At 37.4% G+C, this 23065-nt stretch overlaps 1 protein-coding gene across 2 annotated transcripts in view; it reads right to left on the reverse strand.

The window, feature by feature from the left end:
* Positions 1-23065, reverse strand: part of INVS (inversin) — a 138708-nt gene that overhangs the window by 99814 nt on the left and 15829 nt on the right. For both annotated transcript variants that reach the window (XM_069576059.1, XM_069576056.1), the window contains exon 3: positions 19819-19985. In XM_069576059.1, the coding sequence (XP_069432160.1) occupies positions 19819-19985 (167 nt within the window). The remainder of the gene's footprint in view (positions 1-19818; positions 19986-23065) is intronic.

Genomic DNA, 23065 nt, shown 5'->3' on the forward strand with positions numbered 1-23065 from the left:
TAATAGCCAGGACATGGAAACAACCTAGATGTCCATCAGCAGATGAATGGATAAGAAAGCTGTGGTACATATACACAATGGAGTATTACTCAGCCGTTAAAAAGAATTCATTTGAATCAGTTCTGATGAGATGGATGAAACTGGAGCCGATTATACAGAGTGAAGTAAGCCAGAAAGAAAAACACCAATACAGTATACTAACACATATATATGGAATTTAGGAAGATGGCAATGATGACCCTGTATGCAAGACAGGGAAAGAGACACAGATGTGTATAATGGACTTTTGGACTCAGAGGGAGAGGGAGAGGGTGGGATGATTTGGGAGAATGACATTCTAACATGTATACTATCATGTGAATTGAATCGCCAGTCTATGTCTGACGCAGGATGCAGCATGCTTGGGGCTGGTGCATGGGGATGACCCAGAAAGATGTTCTGGGGAGGGAGGTGGGAGGGGGGTTCATGTTTGGGAATGCATGTAAGAATTAAAGATTTTAAAATTTAAAAAATAAAAAACTAAAAATTAAAAAAAAATAAAAATAAAAAAAAATAAAATAAAATCCTCATCTGCTAATTACAACATCTGGATCATCTTTGGTTGGAAAAAGATTTTCCTTTTCTCTTGAGTAGGGATCACAGTTTCCCATTTGTCCGCATGTCTAATAATTTTAGATAACATTTTACACACTGTAAATGAGACTCTGGATTCTGTGTGTGCATGCTAAGTCGTTTCAGTCATGATTGGCTCTTTGTGACTCGATGGACTACAGCCCACCAGGCTCCTCTGTCCATGGGATTCTCCAGGCAAGAATACTAGAGTGGGTTGCCATACCCTCCTCCAGGGGATCAAACCCACATCTCTTACATCTCCTACATTGGCAGGCAGGTTCTTTACCACTAGTGAAAGATTATAGACATAACATTTTATTGCATTTCACGTTTTTGTGCTTATCAGATATTGTGTGTTTTAAAAAAGAAAAGGTTTGTGGCAATTCTGTGTTGTCAGAAGACAGTTAGCATCTTTCAGCAATAGTCTTTTTTCATTAAGGTATATACTTTCTTTTTTAAGATACAATGCTATTGAACACTTAACAGATTACAGTATAAACATAATTTTTATATGCACTGGGAAACCAAAATATACACGTGATTTGCTTTATTATGATATTCACTTTATTTCAGTGGTCTTTGAACCTGCAATATCTTCAAGGTACACCTGTACTGATTTCTTTTTTAAACAGTCAGTCAACTTGTCTGAATTCAAACTCTAAACTATTTCTCTTGTATGGGCAGGTAGCAATTAAAGTTTTGATAAGAGGTCAGCTAAAGATTTTGGTAGCTTTTATGTAGAATTCAGAGCCCCACTTCTGTGAGTACTTTTATTCTTTAATTGGAGAAGGAAATTGCAACCCACTCCAATACTCTTGCCTGCAGAATTCCATGGATGGAGAGGCCTGGTGGGCTATGGTCTGTGGAGTCACAAAGAGTTGGACATGACTGAGCAACAAACGCTTTATGCTATACCTTTCTTGATTTGGAGCCATCATCCTAAATGCTGTCCTCTGATTCCTCACAAGTAGCACCAGTGCAGACTTCTATTCAGTTTTCCTCTTCCTTGAAGAACTGACTAGGCCCAGTGATAAAACTGGAAACCCATTCAAAGCCTCCTTGTCTTTACTTATTCCAAGAGTTTATTCCTCTCCAACTTCAGCATGCTTCTGTTCACTCTTCACTTCCTCTAGGTAGTTGTTTTTAAATTTTGTCCAGAGTATTAAAATGAATTTTGTGGGAAGGATGATCCAAAATGAGCTACACCATCATTAACAGGTGTTGTTATTTCTCATTTCTTTTTTTAAAAATATTTTTATTGAAGTATAATTTATAATGTTAATTTCTGCTGTACAGTAAAGTGTTAATTTCTGTATACAGTAAAGTGATTCAGTTATATATACATATATATTCTTTTTCATATTCTTTTCCATTATGGTTTATCACCGGATATTGAATACATTAGTTTCCTGTGCTATACAGTAGGATTTTGTTGTTTATGCATCCATGTGCTAATCTCCTACCCTTCCTCCCACCTGGCAACCATAAGCCTGTTCTTTATCTCTGTAAGTCTGTTTCTGTTTTGGAGATATGCTAATTTGTGTCATATTTTAGATTCCAATATAAATGATATCATATGGTATTTGTCTTTCTTCTTCTGACTTACTTTGCTTAGTATGATAATCTCTAGGTCCATCCATGTTGCTGCAAACGGAAAAGGCATTCTTAAGTTTAAAAAGCTCTCTAGATGGTTGACAGACACTGCACCAACCTGATGATCGAAGACACATTTAGGTAGTCTTGACCATTCAGATAAGTACCACTTAACTATTTTATTTTGGGTCTTGTGCTGATGATAGCTATCCTTGATTACAGATCAAGTATAATCTCTACATGATGCAACATCCCCTCCCGCTGAACCCTTACAACAAACTGGGTAACACAACTTCTCTTATTTTTCCTTGACCAAGCAGGTGAGGTCAGTATCACGGCTCTGTCCTTTCCTCTCTCACTGTAAGTCAAATACTACATTTTGTTTCATATATGTGCTGCCAAAGAGGGTATGCTATATTTTGTTAAAAAATCCTAAAGTTTGGGTAATACAAGGTTTTACAGAGTAAATGCTATTTTAAACATGTCTGCAAAGCTGAAAATGAAAGAACACATAGATTCAAGGATTTGAATATGAAACTGTATACAGAACGAATTCTTACAATACTAGCACAATAATTCCTTGTTTCATTCCTCCCAATACACAAATATTTAACACTTATTTAGTGAAATGATTGCAAGGGGATACAAAGATAACTTTGATAGCACTCCAGAACACTTGATTTGTTCATAAATAATCACAATACAGGATAAAAAGTACAAAGGTTCATAAGGGAAGATCAAATAAAAGATTCTCAGAACTGTTACCTGATTATCTTGGTGGTTGTTTCATAATTTTAGCTTTGAAGTGACTCATTTAATGTGCTTGAATACATGCTTTTCCTAACTTAACAGACTTATCACTTTGAGATTCAAGTCAGGTCTCTTCAGACTATATATCCCTTAGCAGAAACAAAGGGTCCTTTCAAATTCATGATTTAAGCATTAGAATCATTTGAGATTAGTATTATCACAAATTTAAAGAATATGAAACAGAAGCCCAGAGCAATTATGCTTAAAACTTGCCCCAAATCACTTAGTTATAAAGGAATAGAACCTAAGTCATCCATCTAGGTCTTTTGACTTCTGAGTCTAGTGCAATATTTTTGCCACTGTAACAGGTAATACAACTCAGGAAAAAGAAACTCATGGAGACGGTTATAAAAAAGGTCAAATGTACCAATGAAGCCAAAGAAGATGAGGACTTAGGAAAAGAATTTGAATTTGGTGATCAGAAAGGCATTGGTGAGTTGGCTGCAAATCCATTTCCTTCAGCCCAATATAATCATATTTAAATAAAACCCTTCAGTAAAATTTCAAGTCCTTTCCCAGTTCTCCATGTAGGGTCCATTAAGGTTTGACTCCATTTTACCTGCCCAATATCATCTCTCCATATTTCATACCTCATAGTCAATGATCTATATACAGTAGACTATATATTCTTTTCCATGGTGAGCAAGACCATCCCCATGGAAAACAAAGGCAAAAAAGCAAAATGGCTCTCTGGGGAGGCCTTACAAATAGCTGTGAAAAGAAGAGAAGCAAAAAGTAAAGGAGAAAAGGAAAGATATAAGCATCTTAATGCAGAGTTCCAAAGAATAGCAAGGAGAGATAAGAAAGCCTACCTTAGTGATCAATGCAAAGAAATAGAGGAAAATAAAATAGGAAAGACTAGAGATCTCTTCAAGAAAATTAGAAATACCAAGGGAACATTTCATGCAAAGATGAGCTCGATAAAGGACAGAAATGGTCTGGACCTAACAGAAGCAGAAGATATTAAGAAGAGGTGGCAAGAATACACAGAAGAACTGTACAAAAAAGATCTTCACGACCCAGATAATCACAATGGTGTGATCATTCACCTAGAGCCAGATATCCTGGAATGCGAAGTCAAGTGGGCCTTAGAAAGCATCACTGCGAACAAAGCTAGTGGAGGTGATGGAATTCGAGTTGAGCTATTTCAAATCCAGAAAGATGATACTGTGAAAGTGCTGCACTCAATATGCCAGCAAATTTGGAAAACTCAGCAAGTGGCCCCAGGACTGGAAAAGGTCAGTTTTCATTCCAATCCCAAAGAAAGGCAATGCCAAAGAATGTTCAAACTACCGGACAATTGCACTCATCTCACACGTTAGTAAAGTAATGCTCAAAATTCTCCAAGGCAGGCTTCAGCAATATGTGAATCGTGAACTTCCAGATGTCAAGCTGGTTTTAGAAAAGGCAGAGGAACCAGAAACCAAATTGCCAACAACACTCCAAGATATTCTTGAAGTGGTCTCCCTACCTCTTTTCTCTCTCCACTTAGCAGATGCTATTTGTTTACACACCATGGTGGCTTAGGTGCCCCTCACTTTTCTCCACAATATCCCTAAGCTTATTCCTCTTCTAGGATTTAACACAAGAATAGTATAGTCTCAATTCAGTTCAGTCGCTCAGTTGTGTCTGACTGTTTGCAACCCCATGGACTGCAGCACACCAGGCCTTCCTGTCCATCACCAGCTCCCAGAACTTGCTCAAACTCATGTCCATCGAGTCGGTGATGCCATCCAACCATCTAATCCTCTGTTGTCCCCTTCTTCTCCTGCCTTCAATCTTTCCCAACATCAGGGTCTTTTCCAATGAGTCAGTTCTTCCCATCAGGTGGCCAAAGTATTGCAGCTTCAGTTTCAGCCCTTCCAATGAATATTCAGGACTGATTTCCTTTAGGGTAGACTGGTTTGATCTCTTCGCAGTTCAAGGGACTCTTGAGTCTTCTCCAACACCACAGTTCAAAAGCATCAATTCTTCGATGCTCAGCCTTCTTTATGATCCAACTCTCACATCCATACATGACTACTGGAAAAACCATAGCTTTGACTAGCAGAAAGCATCTTTTCATTTCATGGCTGCAGTCACCATCTGCAGTGATTTTGGAGCCTAAGGAAAAAAAGTCTCTATTTCCATTGTTTCCCATCTATTTGCCATGAAGTCATAGGACCAGATGCCATGATTTTAGTTTTTTGAATGTTGAGTTTTAAGCCAGTTTTTTCACTCTCCTCTTTCACCTTCATCAAGAGACTCTTTAGTTCCTCTTTGCTTTGAGACATTAGGGTGGTGTCATCTACGTATCTGAAATTATTGGTATTTCTCCCGGCAATCTTGATTCCAGCTTGTGCTTCATCCAGCCCGGCATTTCTCATGATGTACTCTGCATAGAAGTTAAATAAGCAGGGTGACAATATACAGCCTTGACGTACTCCTTTCCCAATTTGGAACAAGTCTGTTGTTCCATGTCTGGTTCTAACTATTGTTTCTTGACCTGTATATAGATTTCACAGAAGGCAGGTCAGGTGGTCTGATATTCCCATCTCTTTAAGAATGTTCCACAGTTTGTTGTGATCCACATAGTCAAAGGCTTTAGCATAGTCAATAAAGCAGAAGTACATATTTTTCTGGAATTCTCTTGTTTTTTCTATGATCCAATGGTTGTTGGCAATTTGATCTCTGGTTCCTCTGCCTTTAAGAGCTTCCCTTATAGGTCAGTTGGTAAAAAATCCACCTGCAATGTAAGAGATCCTAGTTCGATTCCTGGGTCGGGAACATCCACTGGAGAAGGGATAGGCTACCCACTCTAGTGTTCTTGGACTTCCCTTGTGGCTCAGCTGGTAAAGAATCCGCCTGCAATTCAGGAGACCTGGGTTCAATCCCTAGGTTGGGAAGATCCCCTGGAGAAGGGAAAGGCTACCCACTCCAGTATTCTGGCCTGGAGAATTCATGTACTATATAGTCCATGGGGTCGCAAAGAGTTGGACAGGACTAAGCAACTTTCAATTTCACTTTCCTCTACCTTTTCTAAGTCTAGCTTGAAGATCTGGAAGTTCTTGGTTCCTGTACTGTTGAAGCTTAGCTTGGAGAATTTTGAGCATATTATATCGTCTAAGTACCATTTGTTTACCTTATCTGTTTTTCCCATTAAACTATGAAGTCTTGGAGGGCAGGATCATGTCCTGTTCATGGTTTATTTCTGAAACTTAGCATAGAGGCTTTTGCATAAACACTTGTTAAATGAAAGAATCAATAAGATTATCAGGAGTTACAAGGCAATAAAGTAACCTAATGTGACTTCAACAGCAAAGATGCCACTTATTGGTCACAGACAGTATGTTTTGATCAAACACCCTAATGTGAATCTAGCTACTTAAATGTTAAACTTCTTTTGCAAGGACAACAAGTTTGCTTCTACCATTTCCTGTGAGCAATTTCGCTTATGAAAAATGTGGTCACAATTATATTCTCACAGATGTAACTATAGAAGAACTGCATGAAATGTGAGAGATTTCTGCAACCCTTGGAGAGTTGCTTTGAAACTTAAAAATTTTCCTAACTTAGATCAAACAAAACAAGTACTTTCAATAATAAATCTAAACGCTTAGTCAGCAGTATTGAGAATTTTTATAATATGCATTATGGACTATAAAGAATAGAATCTTTATGGACTATAATAGACTCTTCAAGATAGCACTTAGGCAGGAAGAACTTAACAAAATATTTGTAATGATAATGACTCTCAGAGTTTGAAGGCCTAGTGGGGTCACTGGGTTCATCTACGCAGTGTCTAGTTTGTACATCATTCAGTTCTTTTGGCATACTTGTTTGAGTCATTTCAAATTGGTCAGCAGAGCTTTGAATGACTATAGCAAAGAGACCATGGAGCTATAGGGATGGGCTGAAGACATAATCCATAACCTACAAATACTTATTCACACACTCTTGACATTACTGTCAACATACCTTTATTCAAGCTTTCATGAAGATATACTGTATAAATAATGCTTACAAATGCTCTAAGTACTCAGTATACTACAGAAGCATTTTTAAAAATTATATATGCTTTTGAATGACAAAAATGCACTGAATTTAATTTGTACGTAGTGTACGTATAAGGAAACATAAATGTTTACCATTTATCACTGTTAAGTTCGTTTCGTAGTTCGTTACTGAAATTTAAAGTCATTTACTTGGCTTTGCAGAGGTGGTAATAGGATCTCTCTACATTAGAGAATAAACTAACTCATTTTTTCCAAGTACTTTCTCCATTCATACTACAAATGCATGATACATATAGAAGAATAGCATAAGTATATAGGGATATACAAGAGAAGTGATTTTGAGCCTGAATTAGACACAATAGCATTGGTATCATTTAAATCCAATTCTAGCACCTGTTCTAATTCACTAAGAAATAAAAAATTGTGTATTATTTGGAAGGAACAATTTAGCTAATGCATAACTTCATTTTTTGGGTTAGTTCATGTAGGAGTAAATGAAAGATTTTGTTTTATAAGGAATAATATTTCTAAATGAGTATGGGAGAAAAATACTATCAAATATATTGTTAACTCATCTATCCTTTAATGTCTCTGTCATTTTCTTTTAATAACACTTTAAAATCTTTATCACTTGTTAGTTCGGACAATGAGATGTCAATTTATGCAATCTCTCCCCTATAGTTTCATTTCTAATCTCCACTTAAGCAGTTTACCTTCTAGTGTGATCAAAGACAAAAAGAACCAATGTAGATTTGTATTGTGTGTATGTGTGTGTGTTTGCACATCCACGCTTGAAGATATCGTTTAACGTTACATAGATTTATTACCCAAAGGGATCTCTAATTAAATAAAAAAGGGAGCCTATTTTAGCTACGTCGACTTCAGGATCCATCCTTTCGTATAAAGCGCTTTCACATGCCTTCCCCCTCAATTCTAAAAGCACACGCTCCTTATTCCCTTCACCATGAATAAGGCCGACATTTGACAGCTTCACAAGGCTGACAGGGTTACCCAACAGCCCACCCTCCCTATTCTCAATCCAATTAGACCTCTAATCCTCCAGATGAAAGGCCCAACTGCTCACGTTCCTCATGACAACGACAGCTATTGATTACTTGTCACTGCAGCTAACACCTTCCCTGTCGAGGCTGCTCTGACAGAAGCAAACCTACCAAATTAGACAGCACTTTATCTGCCCTGGAGGCCAAATGGCACAACAAGTAAAGGCTAATAAATGGTATAAAAATGAACAAATCATAACATTATGACAGGCTGATCGTTGCCAGCAGCCTCCTAGCTCAAGCTTGATGTTCCGTTAGGCTTGCTCCTTCTCTTTCCCCTCTGCTCTAACTCCAACGTTGACTGAATTAAAGGCCAGAACAATTAAGGCATTTGACCAGCAAAGATAAGCCAATTGAAGTATCACCAAGGGACATAAATGTCAATAACTGACTGCCATTTGTCAATACAAACATTCTGGAGATGCAAATACTCAGTCCTTCGCTCTCCACTAGGCTACACTGACTCACTTTCCAATGAGAGTCAGTTCAAATGGACAGTCTATGGCTATTTACCAGAAGAAGAGGGGAAAAAAAGAAAAAAGAAATACAGTCTCAAGAGAGAAAGTATTCTATGAAGAACAAGCAAAAGTCATTGGGGTGGGGTTGGAGGGTTGCATGAGAAAAAGAGATAGCAAAGCAGATCTATTGTTCCTTTAAAAAATATTCTGTTAGACAACTGGAAAGTCAGTACATGTTTTTAGTTAAAAATGCATACATAATGTAGGGAATGCTGGAAAGCTAATGAAGCTGTAACTTTAGAAACACACTCATTCATTTAATGAACATTTTTTGAGCATGAACCATGTACCAGGCACTGTTCTAGGCAACAGGAAGAAAATGGTGAATAAAACAGACCAAAAGAATCCCTAACTTTATAGAGTTTACATTGCGGTAGAGTATAAGACAGTAAACAAGGTAAAAAATAAAGTGTGTGTGTGTGTGTGTGTGAGATATGATACTCCATCATTCTCAGCTGGGTAAGAAAAAGGGGTAGAAATGTAAGATAACAGTGGGTAAGTCTAAAAAACCAAAGAACTACATACACACATAAACAACCAACCAAACTTAGTCCTGAATTAGAATAGGAAATGATAAAACTGTATTTTTATTTAAAAAATATTTCCAAGCAGTGTCTACTGCTATGGCTTAGAAACAATCAACCCAGTAACAATAAGCACCCCTAGACTTAAAATTGTGGTCTCCAAATACATATATGGTGAAAGATTCAGGATGGAACAGAGACTTGAAAACATTCTATGAAGAAGGAGTGAAGGAATAGTAAAACTGGAGAAAAATTTCTTCACTTGGCCATCATGATTATTATTATTACACTGTTGGTCATGCCCCGTGGCATGTGGGATCTTAGTTCCCTGATCAAGGATCGAACCTGTGCCCCTTGCAGTGGAAGAAGTGAATCTTAACCACTCGATCGCCAGAGGAATTACCACAATGATTATTTTTAAGACATGTCGGATCATATCACTTCTTTCCTCAAAACCCTCCAATGCCTCCTCCATCTGGTTCAGAATAAAAACATATTCCTGACAATGGCCGAAAGGCTTAGTGAATCTGGCACCCATTTCTGTCTTGTCCTCATGACCGACTACTCTCCCCTCGCTCACTCATTATCACCATGCTAGCCTCTTTGTTACTCCTCCAATATTCCAGGCATGCTCCCACTTTAAGTCTTTGTTCTGACCGTTCCTCCAGCCTGGAATGAAAGAAAGTTCTTCCCTCAGTTATTTACATGGCTTACTTTCTCACCTTCTACAAGTCTTGCTTCCAATGTGACTGCTTCCATCTCAGTGAAGACTATTCTGACTGCCTTATTTACAGTTCTAATTTGCTTTCCCCAGGTGCCTCTTCCCTGGTTTTCTTTTTTTTTATTTTTATTTATTTATTTATTTTTTTAATTTTAAAATCTTTAATTCTTACATGCGTTCCCAAACTGATACCCCCTTAGTTTAGCATTTTGGTTATATTTCTCTTATTATATTAGTAAATGATTATCTGGCCTTTGGAAAAGCTTCATAGTCAGAAGAGCTATAAAGAGGTCTATGATTGGTCACATGGAAAATGCTGTGTCCAGGGGCTGACAATATTCATATTTTGGGAATAATGAGCCCCCTGATTCCCTCTCATTTCAATTCTGAACAGTAAAATGTACAAAAAACAAGAAGAGAAAATTATATGAACAAATACAGTTCTAAGACACAAGAAGGTAATTAGCAAATTAATGATCACATTTTCTTTGGAATTGATGTTATATACAAAATTAATTTTTAGAAGTTTAAATGAAAGTAAATGGATCTGAAGTTCCTTTTTATCAGCTGTAAAAATATTCACTGGCCCCATGCCCAGAGTTTAAAAGAAATCAGCATGAGTCTAATGAAAAACAAGCTGTAGGTCTCAGGGAAATTCAATATATACTCTTTCTTTTCCTTTTAGTTTCTGATTGGTTTCCATGGGAATCTAGGCTTGTGGGGATCTCTAGTCATGGAAAGCAGATGCCTGAATTTTCATGGCTTAGTAAAAGTGGGGGTCAGTGAAGAGATAAAGATGATTAGAAAATGAATATGGTAGTAGAAAACATGATCACGTTCGAAACACAATGCTGCAAGCGACATAGTTTTCAAAACACAGCCTGCAAGGCTGTTCTTCTGTGTTTGGGACGTATTACAACATAAAGAAGAAGAAGAAGAAAAAAACTAATGTAAAGGCATTAGCTCTGGGTTTAAATTCTGAATCTGGCCCATAAGAAAGAAGCCCGTTGGAGAGCAGTTCTCCTGGGTTCCCTTACTTCATGGTTCTCTGCTTGAGCACTTCTTTCCAATAAAGTCTTTTGCTTTGTCAGAAGAGAAAGGAAGGAAGGAAGGAAGGGACAAAGAAAGACTTAGGTACTTTGGCAGGGAGATGACTGGGAAGCTGGATTTCAGAATTTCTCTATGACAGAACCAGGGGTCTGAAAAAGTAAGCTGCAGAAGAGTAAGTTCTCCTTCAGTGGAGCATTACCAGGAGCACTGAGCTGGGAATCAGAAAAACGAGATAATTCCTAAATCTGCAAGTAAAAAAGTGGCCTTGAAGAACTCAAACCAGACCTCAGTTTACTTCTATAGAAAACAGTTAATATTCAACTATTCTAATTGCTAAGAGGCTACTATGAAGGTTTTTTTCTTACTCGAACTATGTTGTTATGGTTGTTCAGCTGCTAAGTCCTGTCCAACTCTTGCGACTCCATGAACTGCAGCATGCCAGGCTTACCTGTCCTTCACTATTTCCTGGAACTTGCTCAAATTCACATCCACTGAGTTGATGATGCCATTCAACCATCTCATCCTCTGTCAACCCCTTCTCTTCCTGCCCTCAATCTTTCCCAGCATCAGGGTCTTTTCCATTGAGTCAGCTCTTTGCATCAGGTGGCTTGGAGCTGTACTATGTTAGAACAACTCAGAAGTAGTGATATCTATCAAGATTTGCTGACATTTTGTTCCTTGTAACTATGAAAGTAGAAGTGCATTAACTATAGTCAAAGTATTAAAGAATGGACAGGCTTTTATTTCAATTCTCAGATTTGTTTAAAAATAGACCAATCTTAGTTTTGGTTGAAACACTCATTTGGTTGGAACACTCAATTCAAAGACCCTAATTATTTGAAATCAGGTTCTAAACTGGAAAACCAGCAGACAGGTTTAAATATAGTTTCTAAGTACTCAGAAGAGGACAAACTTGATACTGGCTTGGAAACCTAAGAAGTTAGAATGTAATGAAGCTAAGATTTTTCAGGTTAAGACTCTCTGCCAGAAAAGGCAGCTAAGCTAGGGCTGAAGTCAAATGGAATAGTACATAAAGGTTGTTAACATAGCCCATCTCAGTCCAGAGGTGGTCTTGAGCAATCATTAAAATTCCAGAATATAAGGGTTTTATAAGATCAGATTTTCTATGTAATGTGGGCATTGCAAATGCCTTTTGGTGCCTTCTTTTAGAAGCATGTACTTAGTGGCTCAGCAGTGTTCGACTCTATGCAACGCTATGGACTGGAGTCCACTAGATTCCTCTCTCCATGGGATTTTTCCAGGCAAGAATACTGGAATGGGCTGCCATTTCCTCCTCCAGGGGATCTTCCTGACCCAAAGATTGAACCTGTGTCTCCTGCACTGGCAGGCGCATTCTTTTATCACTGAGCCACCTGAAGCACACCAAGAGCTAAAACCCCATTTGCTTACACTTCAGATATCCACTGGCTATAGTCTGTGGGAGAGGGAGTGCTTATTAAACTGGTTTTAAACAGACTGAGTGAATACAGTCACAGAGATGCCTGGGAGCACCCACTAAACACTCCAGGTCATCTTGCTGTGTGCTCATACTTAAGAACCACTGGATTACAGCATAGATACAAGGCTTCCAAATAGCTCCTGAGGTGAAGGCTGGGGAAATGTGACCTGAGTGCTTAAAACCCTAGGCCAGAAACAAACAACCCAATCAACAAATGGACAGAACATCTAAACAGACATTTCTCCAAGGAAGACATACAGATGGCCAAGAGGCACATGAGAAGATGCTCAACATTGCTAATTATTAGAGACATGCAAATCAAAACTACAACGAGATAATCACCTCACATCGGGCAAAATGGCCATCATTAAAAAGTCTACAAACAATAAATGATAGAGAGGGTATGAAGAAAATGGAACCCTCCTACACCATTGGTGGGAATGTAAATTGGTACAGTTGCTATGGAGAACAGTACGGAGAGTCCTAAAGGAACTAAAAATAGAGTTACCATATGACCCAGCAATCCCACTCCTCTGAGAAGATATCCAGAGAAAAACATGGTTCAAAAGGAGACATGCACCCCAATGTTCATTTCATCACTGTTTACAGTAGCCAAAGCATAGAAGCAATCTAAATGTCCATCGATAAATGAACGGATAAAGACGACGTGGTACACACATGGGCACATATATACAACAGAATACTACTCAGCCATAAAAAAAGAAACAATGCCATTTGCAGGAACATGGATGGACCCGGAGACTACATACAAATATCAGACAAAGACAAATATCATATTACTTCACTTACATGCAGAATCTGAAAAAATGATACGAACGATTTTGTTTACAAAACAGAAATAGGCGCACAGACTTAGAGAAGGAACTTGGGGTTGCTGGAGGGGAAGGGTGGTGGAGGGAGGGATAGATTAGGATTTGGGGACTGACACATACATATTGCTATATTTAAAACAGATAACCAAACAAGGACCTACTGGATAGCACAGGGAACTCTGCTCAGTACTCCATAATAACCTAAATGGGAAAAGAATTTGAAAAAGAACAGATACATGTGTATGTATAACTGTATAACTTTGCTGTACACTTGAAACTAACACAACATTGTTAATCAACTAACTCCAATATGAAATAAAAATTAAGAAATTACAACAATGAATAATAACAACAAAAAAGTCTAGGCTAGGAACCATTCTTGCTTCCATTCTCCTTTTGCTTAACTACAAATAATGGTCACAAAGTTCTGGATATTTTATCTTTTTTTTAATAATAGATTTTTAATGAGGTATAACACATATATACTAGTGCATACGTCTCAAGTATACAGAGACATCTGTATATGAGTGTAAGATAAGGAAACCAAATGCTGTTGGTGTTAATTTTTCCAGAAAAGTTTCAGAGGTATTCTACTCTTCTTTACTTTTTAAAGCATTAACATGCAAACATATTTTTAAAACTGAAAATTAATATTTAGTTTTCAGAGATGAATTGAGAATTCTCTTTTATGAATAAAAAAAGAACACTCAACCACAACCTGAGGCTTGTGTATTTAACATGATATAATTTTTCAAAGTGGGTGGGTAATATTCATCTTCTTGAAGCCAAATTAATAACCTCCTGGAAGATTAAAAATGCACAATTATTGACATTTAGTGAGATTGCTAAAGTTTTTTTTTATCCTTATCAATAAATAAATGTATCTGTTGAAATCAGAGAAACAGTAGCTTCCCTGAATCAAAACATTTCTAACAGATATCTTTTGTAAGAAACCCAGAAAAGGTATGATTGATTTCTTTCTTGGATTAAACTGAGTGTGCTAAATGAAAAACAAACTAGGTACAAACATACAGTATATTGAGATTAATTTTATTCTCATGTGTATAATTTCCTTAGCTGCTTGGACTAATAGTAATTTGTTTCCAGAAAAGTATGTGTCAGAATAACTAAGTCAATCAACACAGTTCAATAAGCTTTTACCATGTATGTATTTGGAAATTGGATAAACGTTTCTAACAAACAAAATGTCTAGCATTTGTATTAATAATGACTTTCTATATAAGTGACACAAAATGTATTCATTCATTCAACCAAGACAAATCAGACACTGTGCTAGATTCTGGGGGATTCAAAAATAAATAAAACAAGTCTCTCATCCGGAACTCCAACCTGGTGGGAAAGACACAAGTAAGTAATAATTATCACACATACGAGACAGTGGGGCTCCAACAGAGATATGAATGAGATGCTATGCAAACATGAGTTTTTCCTATTAATCAACCTAAGATACCACAACATAGTTCATTATCACAAAAAACCCAAAACCATAATAAATAATAAATGAAAATGGTTAATCTTTGGGTCAGTAATAATGGCAATGACTACTTACATGTTATGGCTGTTGAAATTTATAAAACACTTAGGTAAATTAATATCACATGTAAGTATATATACTTTACAGTAGATAGGCCAACTTTGTTACTTAATATCTTTTTTGTTATTTAATATCTTTATCCATGGTGTTTGTGAGCAGTTTAAGAGCAGGAATCATGTCTTTCATCTTTGCATTCCAATGCCTAGCACAGTGCCTGTTATACAGTAAGTTTTTAACATATGTTGAATGTATGCATGCATGCACATATATATGAATATCAGTGTTACATAAGTGGCACTTTTGAGTTCACAGATAATAGAATTAAGACAGACAATACTTGAAAAGAATATTTGGTATCCAAAATATCAGATAACTTCTCTAAACAAAGGGATGTGAAGTTTAATAGGGCTCAGTATTGACAGTACTTATTTACAGCAGACATATTATTCATTTTTAAATATTCTCTCTAGATGATGCTGTTAAAGCACTACACTTAATATGCCAGCAAATTTGGAAAACTCAGCAGTGGCCACAGGACTGGAAAAGGTCAGTTCATTCCAATCCCAAAGAAAGGCAATGCCAAAGAATGTTAAAACTACCATATAATTGCCATCATTTTACATGCTAGCACAGTAGTCCTCAAAATTCTCCAAGGAAGGCTTCAAACAGTACGTGAACTAAGAACTTCCAGATGTTCAAGATAGACTTAGAAAAGGCAAAGGAACCAGAGATCAAACTGCCAACACTCGCTGGATCATAGAAAAAGTAAGAGAATTCCAGAAAAATATGTACTTCTGCTTTATTGACTACGCTAAAGCCTTTGACTGTGTGGCTCACAACAACAAACTGTGGAACATTCTTAAAAAGATGGGGATACCAGACTACCTGACCTGCCTCCTGTGAAATCTATATGCAGGTCAAGAAACAACAGTTAGAACCAGACATGGAACAACAGACTGGTTCCAAACTGGGAAAGGAGTACGTCAAGGCTGTATATTGTCACTCTGCTTATTTAACTTCTATGCAGAGAACATCATGCGAAATGCTGGGCTGGATGAAGCACAAGCTGGAATTAAGATTGCTGGGAGAAATATCAATAACCTCAGATATGTAGATGACACCACCCTAATGTCACAAAGCAAAGAGGAACTAAAGATAAACCTCTTGATGAAGGTGAAAGAGGAGAGTGAAAAAACTGGCTTAAAACTCAACATTCAAAAAACTAAGATCATGGCATCTGGTCCCATGACTTCATGGCAAATACATGGGAAACAATGGCACCAGAGACTTTCTTTTCTTGGGCTCCAAAATCACTGGAGATCGTGATTGCAGCCATGAAATTAAAAGATGCCTGCTATGACCAACCCACACAGCATATTAAAAAGCAGAGACATTTCGTTGCCCACAAAGGTCTGTCTATATAGTCAAAGCTATGGTTTTTCCAGTAGTCATGTTTAGATGTGAGAATTGGATCATAAAGAAAGCTGAGCATCGAAGAATTGATGATTTTGAACTGTGGTGTTGGAGAAGACACTTGAGAGTACCTTGAACTACAAGATCAAACCAGCCAATCCTAAAGGAAATCAGTCCTGAATATTCACTGGAAGGACTGAGGCTGAAGCTTCAGTACTTTGGCCAGCTGATGCAAAGACCTGATTCGTTAGAAAAGACCCTCAAGCTGGGAAAGACTGAAAACAGGAGGAGAAGGGGATGAGAATGTTGGATGGCATCACTGACTCGATGGACATGAGTTTGAGCAAGGTCCAGGAGCTGGTGAAGGATAGGGAAGCCTGGAGTGCTGCAGTCTATGGGGTTGCAAAGAGTCAGACACGACTGAGCAACTGAACAACTACTAGGTGTATAAACATGATACAGAGCAGATACTTGGCAACTCTATCTCCTGGATCCAACTCTTCCTCTCTCTTGGCCTGAACTATAATAGCTTTTATGTACCTCCATTCTTATCCTCTTCCAAAGTAGCTGCTAATGACTTGTGAGGAATCTGTACTTAGGTTTTCAGGGTTTGCTTTTCAAGTTCCATCTACTGCTAACACCAAACTCCACCTGGATTTTTCCATCTTTCTAAGAATCCTGCTTCCTGCTAGGGCTGCATTCTTTTACATTCCAATTTGGAAAACGCCTTAAAGGAAAAAGCCAGGATGAATGTGGAGCTAATTTCACAAGCTTCCCTTCTCTGAATGATCCTGCCTGTGCTGACTGTTTCCAATGCCTTCAAACAACATATTTGTTAAGTTTTCAGATGCTTTTGGCAGACAAGCTGTTCAAAAATAGGGGTTCATGGTGAGAACTTATGCTTAGTCACGAAAGTGTCTGGTTGGTAGCTCTTTACTATGATTTCCTTTTCTATATCTTTAAATATTTCTTTTTATGTATCTTTAAATATTCCATTAAATATTCCATCTGGTTACTTTATATTGTGTTTTTAATGTTTTTGATAGAAATTTGTTTATTGTTTCCACTGACTCTCCTTGACAGTACATCGCTTCCCTATGTGTTTGGTGATTTTTCACTGTGAGATCATATTTGGTCTGTTTTAATTTATATGGGCAGGAGGAGAAGGGGATGACAGAGGATGAGATGGCTGGATAGCATCCCCGACTCAATGCACATCAGTTTGAGTGAACTCCGGGAGTTGGTGATGGACAGGGAGGCCTGGCGTGCTGCAGTCCATGGGGTTGCAAAGAGTTGGACACGACTGAGCGACTGAACTGAGCTGAATATATATGGGAAGTTTAAGGTGAAGCTATTTTCTCTAAAGAGAATTTGTGTCTGTGACTGCTGAAAGGCAGGTTGGGCTACAGACCTGGGACATCTCCAACCGTTTTTGAAAATTATTTCTAGATCCTCCACCATCTTATTCCTGCTTGAACTATACTATCTCTGGTTCTAAATAATGGTGCCTTTGCATGACACACAAAACCAAACACAACACCCAGGTTTGATGTGGGCAGAGTAGAGTATTAAAGAATGATTATCACCCTTATTCTGGAAATTCTACTAATACCAGTATAACTTAACTAGTATTCTACTAATACCAGTATAACTTAACTAGTATTCTACTAATAGTAGTATAACTTAAAGATGTATTATGACTCTTGGCAAACACACAAATACACACAGCAACATAGAGACGGGGGAAATGCATAATTATCAGATAGTTGCGAGACCGTGAAAGTTGTTATTTATAAAAATCAGTTATGTAAACTGTGACATGTAAATCATAGTTCTATTTATTCTTTGACACTAAAGAAATCACTACCAAAAAAAAATAAAGGAGAAACAAAAAGCGAATGGAAACGATGTGCGGCACCTCACTGATAGACTGAACAATTCCCGCGACTGGCTGTGCACTCCCCTTTCAACTTTTTCACATTGTACCTCTACAAAATGTCACATGATTGGATCATCAACTCTTAGACTCTTTTTTTCTCGCATGATCCATTTAATGTGCAATTAGTTTCCCCTTACATTTTTGAAGCTGAGTTTTAAACCTAAATGAATCACAATGAAAAAACATCTAAAGTGTATTAAATTCTTAATACTGGGGCTATTCCCAATCTGAAATGTTTACTTTTTTATGATAACAAGTTAAATAGAGTTACCCTTCCTGACTGAATACTTTTAACAGCTGACAAGCTTAGGTGAAAGGTTATAGATACCCCAGCAGTAGTTAAAAGAGAGATTGAAAATGAGGGAGAATTCTTTTAAATTACTGTAATGAAAAGCAGATTCAAGAGCAATAACTTTGGAAATAACCTTACAAACCCAACTGATAAGCGCATATAAGTAGCATATTCAGAAGTACACCTTAATGTCAATCTTTTTTTATGCTTTCAACTAATGAAAAGGTATTTTTCTAACCCCTCAATTAATCAGCTATATCTGGTTCACATTTTTTAATGGGAAATAACTAATAGTTTCTGCTGGATCTAACTAATTTTCATTGCTTTTTGTTCCAAAAATACGTATCTAAAAGAACAAAGAGAAAAATACCAGGCACCAGAAATACATTTTATAGACCAAAATTTCATGGTGAGAAAAACTGTTTTCAGGTAAATAAAATCTTCAAATAAGTTTAGAAGCTTCCCATTTAAAAAAATTTTTGATATGCTTAATCCTAAAAAAGCTGAGCTCTTAATAAGCCTTTAAAAATTTGAAAATTTATACTAGCAATATAGTTTTAGATTTTAAAAAAAACTGAAAATACATTTCAGAAAATAAATTTCTTTTATGCTTCTAATGCCACATATTTTACAAGACTACAGCTTTTTATTGTAAGAGTAACACTCACTAAGGAAAACATTTTAAACAATGAGAAGTACTAAAATTCATATATATTCCCATTATTTCAATCCAAACGCTACTGACAATTATTATTTTTAGGCTGTGCTTCATGTGTATGGCTTCTGGGATCTTAGTTCCTGCTGCTGGTGCTAAGTCGCTTCAGTTGTGTCCGACTCTATGCGACCCCATACACGGTAGCCCACCAGGCTCCCAGTCCCAGGGATTCTCCAGGCAAGAACACTGGAGTGGATTGCCATTTCCTTCTCCAATGCATGAAAGTGAAAGCGAAGTCGCTCAGTCGTTTCTGACTCTTCTCGACCCCATGGACTGCAGCTAGTTCCTGACCAAGGATCAAACCCATGCTCCCTGCAATGGAAGCGCAGAGTCCTAGCCACTGAACCGCCAGGAAATTCCCAAACCCAACAACTACTGACAATTTAGTGTGTGGTAGTTTTCTTTCTTTCTTTGCCTTTTCCAATGCATAAACTGACTTGAAATATAGTTTAACATAGTCCAATCATACTATCCATATAATTTTACTTGCTTTCCCCCAGCTTAATCTTAGATAAGAAAATAAACTTCATTGCTTGAGGAACTTGAATAAGTGATGGTTATCTGTGCTTACTCTCTGCAGTTTAAAGACTGCATTTTTTTGAGAAAACATATGAAAATAAAGTTATAAACTGGAGATTTCTTTACCATCTGTCCATTGCACAGTTCCACTAATCAATTTACAAATACCACAAAGCAGGTTTACTCTTCACAATAATTTGACTTCTCACCTTTTGAGCTGCAAGATGGAGGGCAGTTCTCTGGCTGTGGTCAGTTTTATTAACATCTGCTCCTGCCTTCAGCAGAGTATCTGCACAATCCAGTCTGTCAGCCAACACACAATACATAAGTGGTGTTCTCCCAAATTGATCTTCTTTGTCTTTAAGGGCAGAGTTCCCTGTGAGGATAAGAAACAAATCGCGATACTTGATAATTATTGTTGTTATCACTAATATAACTAGGAACTATATTTACTAGCTGTTTCTCATCAAGTACTGGGGTAAATGCATTAAATATACTACCTCAGTTTTACTCCCCCTATGAGAGAGACAGTCATAGTCATAGCCATAAAGTTGCTCAGTTGTGTCCGACTCTTTGCGACCCCTTGGACTGTAACCTACCAGGCTCCTCCGTCCATGGGATTTTCCAGGCAAAAGTACTGGAGTGGGTTGCCATTTCCTTCTCTAGGAGATCTTCCTAACCCAGAGATTGAACTCCCATACCTATATTATAGGAAATTGAGACTCAGAGGAGTTGGGTAACTTTTTCACCTTACACTGAAAGTAGATGGTGAAGCTAAAATTCAAACTGAGTGTTGACTTTAAGCAGTATGTTCTTAACTACTATGTTATACTAAATTAACATTTTTAGATACGAGGTTATTTTTTTCCTCCCTTACTCTTTGTCAAAAAAAAAAAAAAAAACTTATTTAATGTAGACCATACACTGGGCATTGTGGTATGTTTCTGAGAACTACAAAAATGAGTCATGACTGATTTTCTGTTCTAGACAATAAGGAACAAGCGCATAATCCTCCTGCTAATTAAAACTAAACACTCCAGGAAAAACAAATGAAAGGTGGTGAAAGGAAGGCAAATTGGTTAGAGAACAATGAAACTCCAGGAGCAATGTGGTGTTGAGTTCTCAGATTTGGGGTTTTTTTGCCTCTTATATATAGAGACAGCCTGGGTGCTAAAGTAGCCGGAACACCAGAAACACCAAGAGGCACATTCACAAAATTCCCCAAGAAGCCTGTTCTCTCCAGTCAAAACATCAGGACAACAGTAGCTCAGCGGCACTGAAATCTTTTGACTAACTTCCTCTATTCAAAGCACATGGGACAACAAACTGTACCTCTTTTCCTTTCCATCTGATACTGCAGAGACTGTGGGGAAGAAGCCTTATGAAGCATTATGCCCTGAATCAGGCAAAGGATAGCAATGAGGTGTTACCTTATCCCTTCTCAACTAGACAGTGGAGAAAAGGAAGGAGGAAGCTAGAGAAAGCAATTCTTTATATCAGTGCATAATGCCATGGATAACTTTTAGCAGACCATGTATGGAACTGACCAAAGTTAAAATAGAAAAAGCTTTGAGAATTGAACTCTTAGTGGAATACTGCCCAGGTTCTAAATTGGCCAGGGTATTACAAAAATGGGGCAGACCAGAAAATAAGTTGCAAGAGCTTTGAAAAGGTTTGACATTTGAACCACAGTCCACAAAATTGGAACAAAATGTTCATTCTAACCTAAACAGATTATCAGTTTACTAAAATAGGAGATTTAAATAGGATTCAGAGTCTTTACCATAATACACAAAATGTTCAAGATATAATCCAAAATTACTGGATAAACCAAACATCAAAAAATATTAAATAAGGTAATAAACAGGCACCAAAATTGTGATGGTACAGATATTAGAATTAGCTGACAAAGATTTTAAAGCAGCTGTCATAAAAAGTCTGATAAGCAACTATGAATGCTATTGAGGCAAATGGAAAAATCCAAAGCCTCATAAAGATGAACTCGGTGGGACTTCTCTGGTGGTCCAGTGGTTAAGAATCCATCTGCTAATGCAGGGGACACAGGCTCAACCCCTGGTCCAGGAAAATCCCACAGGTTGTGAGGCAACTAAGCCCGTGTACCACAACTACTAAGACCACACTCTAGAGTCAGCATGCTGCAACTACTAGAGCCCGTGTGCCATGGAGCCTATGCCGTGCAACAAGAAAAGCCAGTGTAACAAGAAGCCTGTGCGCCACAGCTAGAGAAAACCTACATGCAGCAGCAAAGATCCAGTGAAGTCCGAAAGAGAAAAAAAAAGAAATAACTAAACATAAAAAAGCGATGAATCCAATGAAAATATCACAAAAATACCACGTTTAGATTAAGTAAAAAAACAAATGAACTAAAATAAAAATCACGTTAAATAGGCACAATAGCAGAATGGAAATGACAAAAGAAAGAATCACAGAACTTGACAACAGACCAACAGAAATTATTCAGTCTGAACAACTGATAGAAAAGATAGAAAGAATCAACAGAGTTCTGGGGCTCTGTGGGACAATAACAAAGTTTCTACCATTCATATCATCAGAGCCCCAGAAAAAGGAAAAAGAGAGGCTAAAAACATATTTGAAGGAATAATGACTAGAAATGGCCCAAATCTAGTGAAAGACACAGACCTACAAATTTACATAGTTGAGCAAAGCTCAACAAAATAAACCCAAAGAAATCCATACTGAGTCAGTCAAAATCAAATTTCTGAAGAATAAATTCAAATTATAGTGTATTTCTCATAAGAAACTAAGGAAGCCAGAGGCAATGGCACAACATTTTCCAAGTGTTGAGGGGGAGGAGAAGGAACTATTAACCCAGAATTCTACATCCAGTGCTTGCATAGACCAGGAGTGAAAAGAAAAAGTATTTCAGGATAGCTAAAGGATATAGCAGTTATAGGGGTACAATGAAATTCTTCTAAAATCAATTGTTGTGATGTTTGTACAATACAACTCTGTGAATATGAAAAAAAACTATTGAATTGCACATTTTAAATTTGTATGTATGCTGATATGGTGGATCGCAATACTTCCCACTACATACACATTAAAATGAAATGTTAAAAACATTCAAGAAATGTAGAGGAAGACAGGAATGGGAAAAAAAGAGCAATGAAAAACAGGAAACAATACACAATAAGTTGGAAATCTTAAATTCTAACATTAATGATTAATTATAGGTACGTGAGGCTTCCCCAGTGATGCAGCAATAAAGAATCTGCCTGCTATGCAGGAGATGCAGGTTCAATCCCTGGATTGGGAAAATCCCCTGGAGGAGGAAATAGTATTCTTGCTGGGGACATCCCATGGACAGAAGAGCCTGGCAGGCTACAGTCCATAGGGTCGCAAAGTCGGACATGACTGAGCAACTGAACACATATACATACACATAGGTAAATGGTATAAGCACACCAATAAAAA

This window comes from Ovis canadensis, chromosome 2 (genome assembly GCF_042477335.2).
Source record: "Ovis canadensis isolate MfBH-ARS-UI-01 breed Bighorn chromosome 2, ARS-UI_OviCan_v2, whole genome shotgun sequence".
In the NCBI taxonomy this organism is placed as follows: Eukaryota; Metazoa; Chordata; class Mammalia; order Artiodactyla; family Bovidae; genus Ovis; species Ovis canadensis.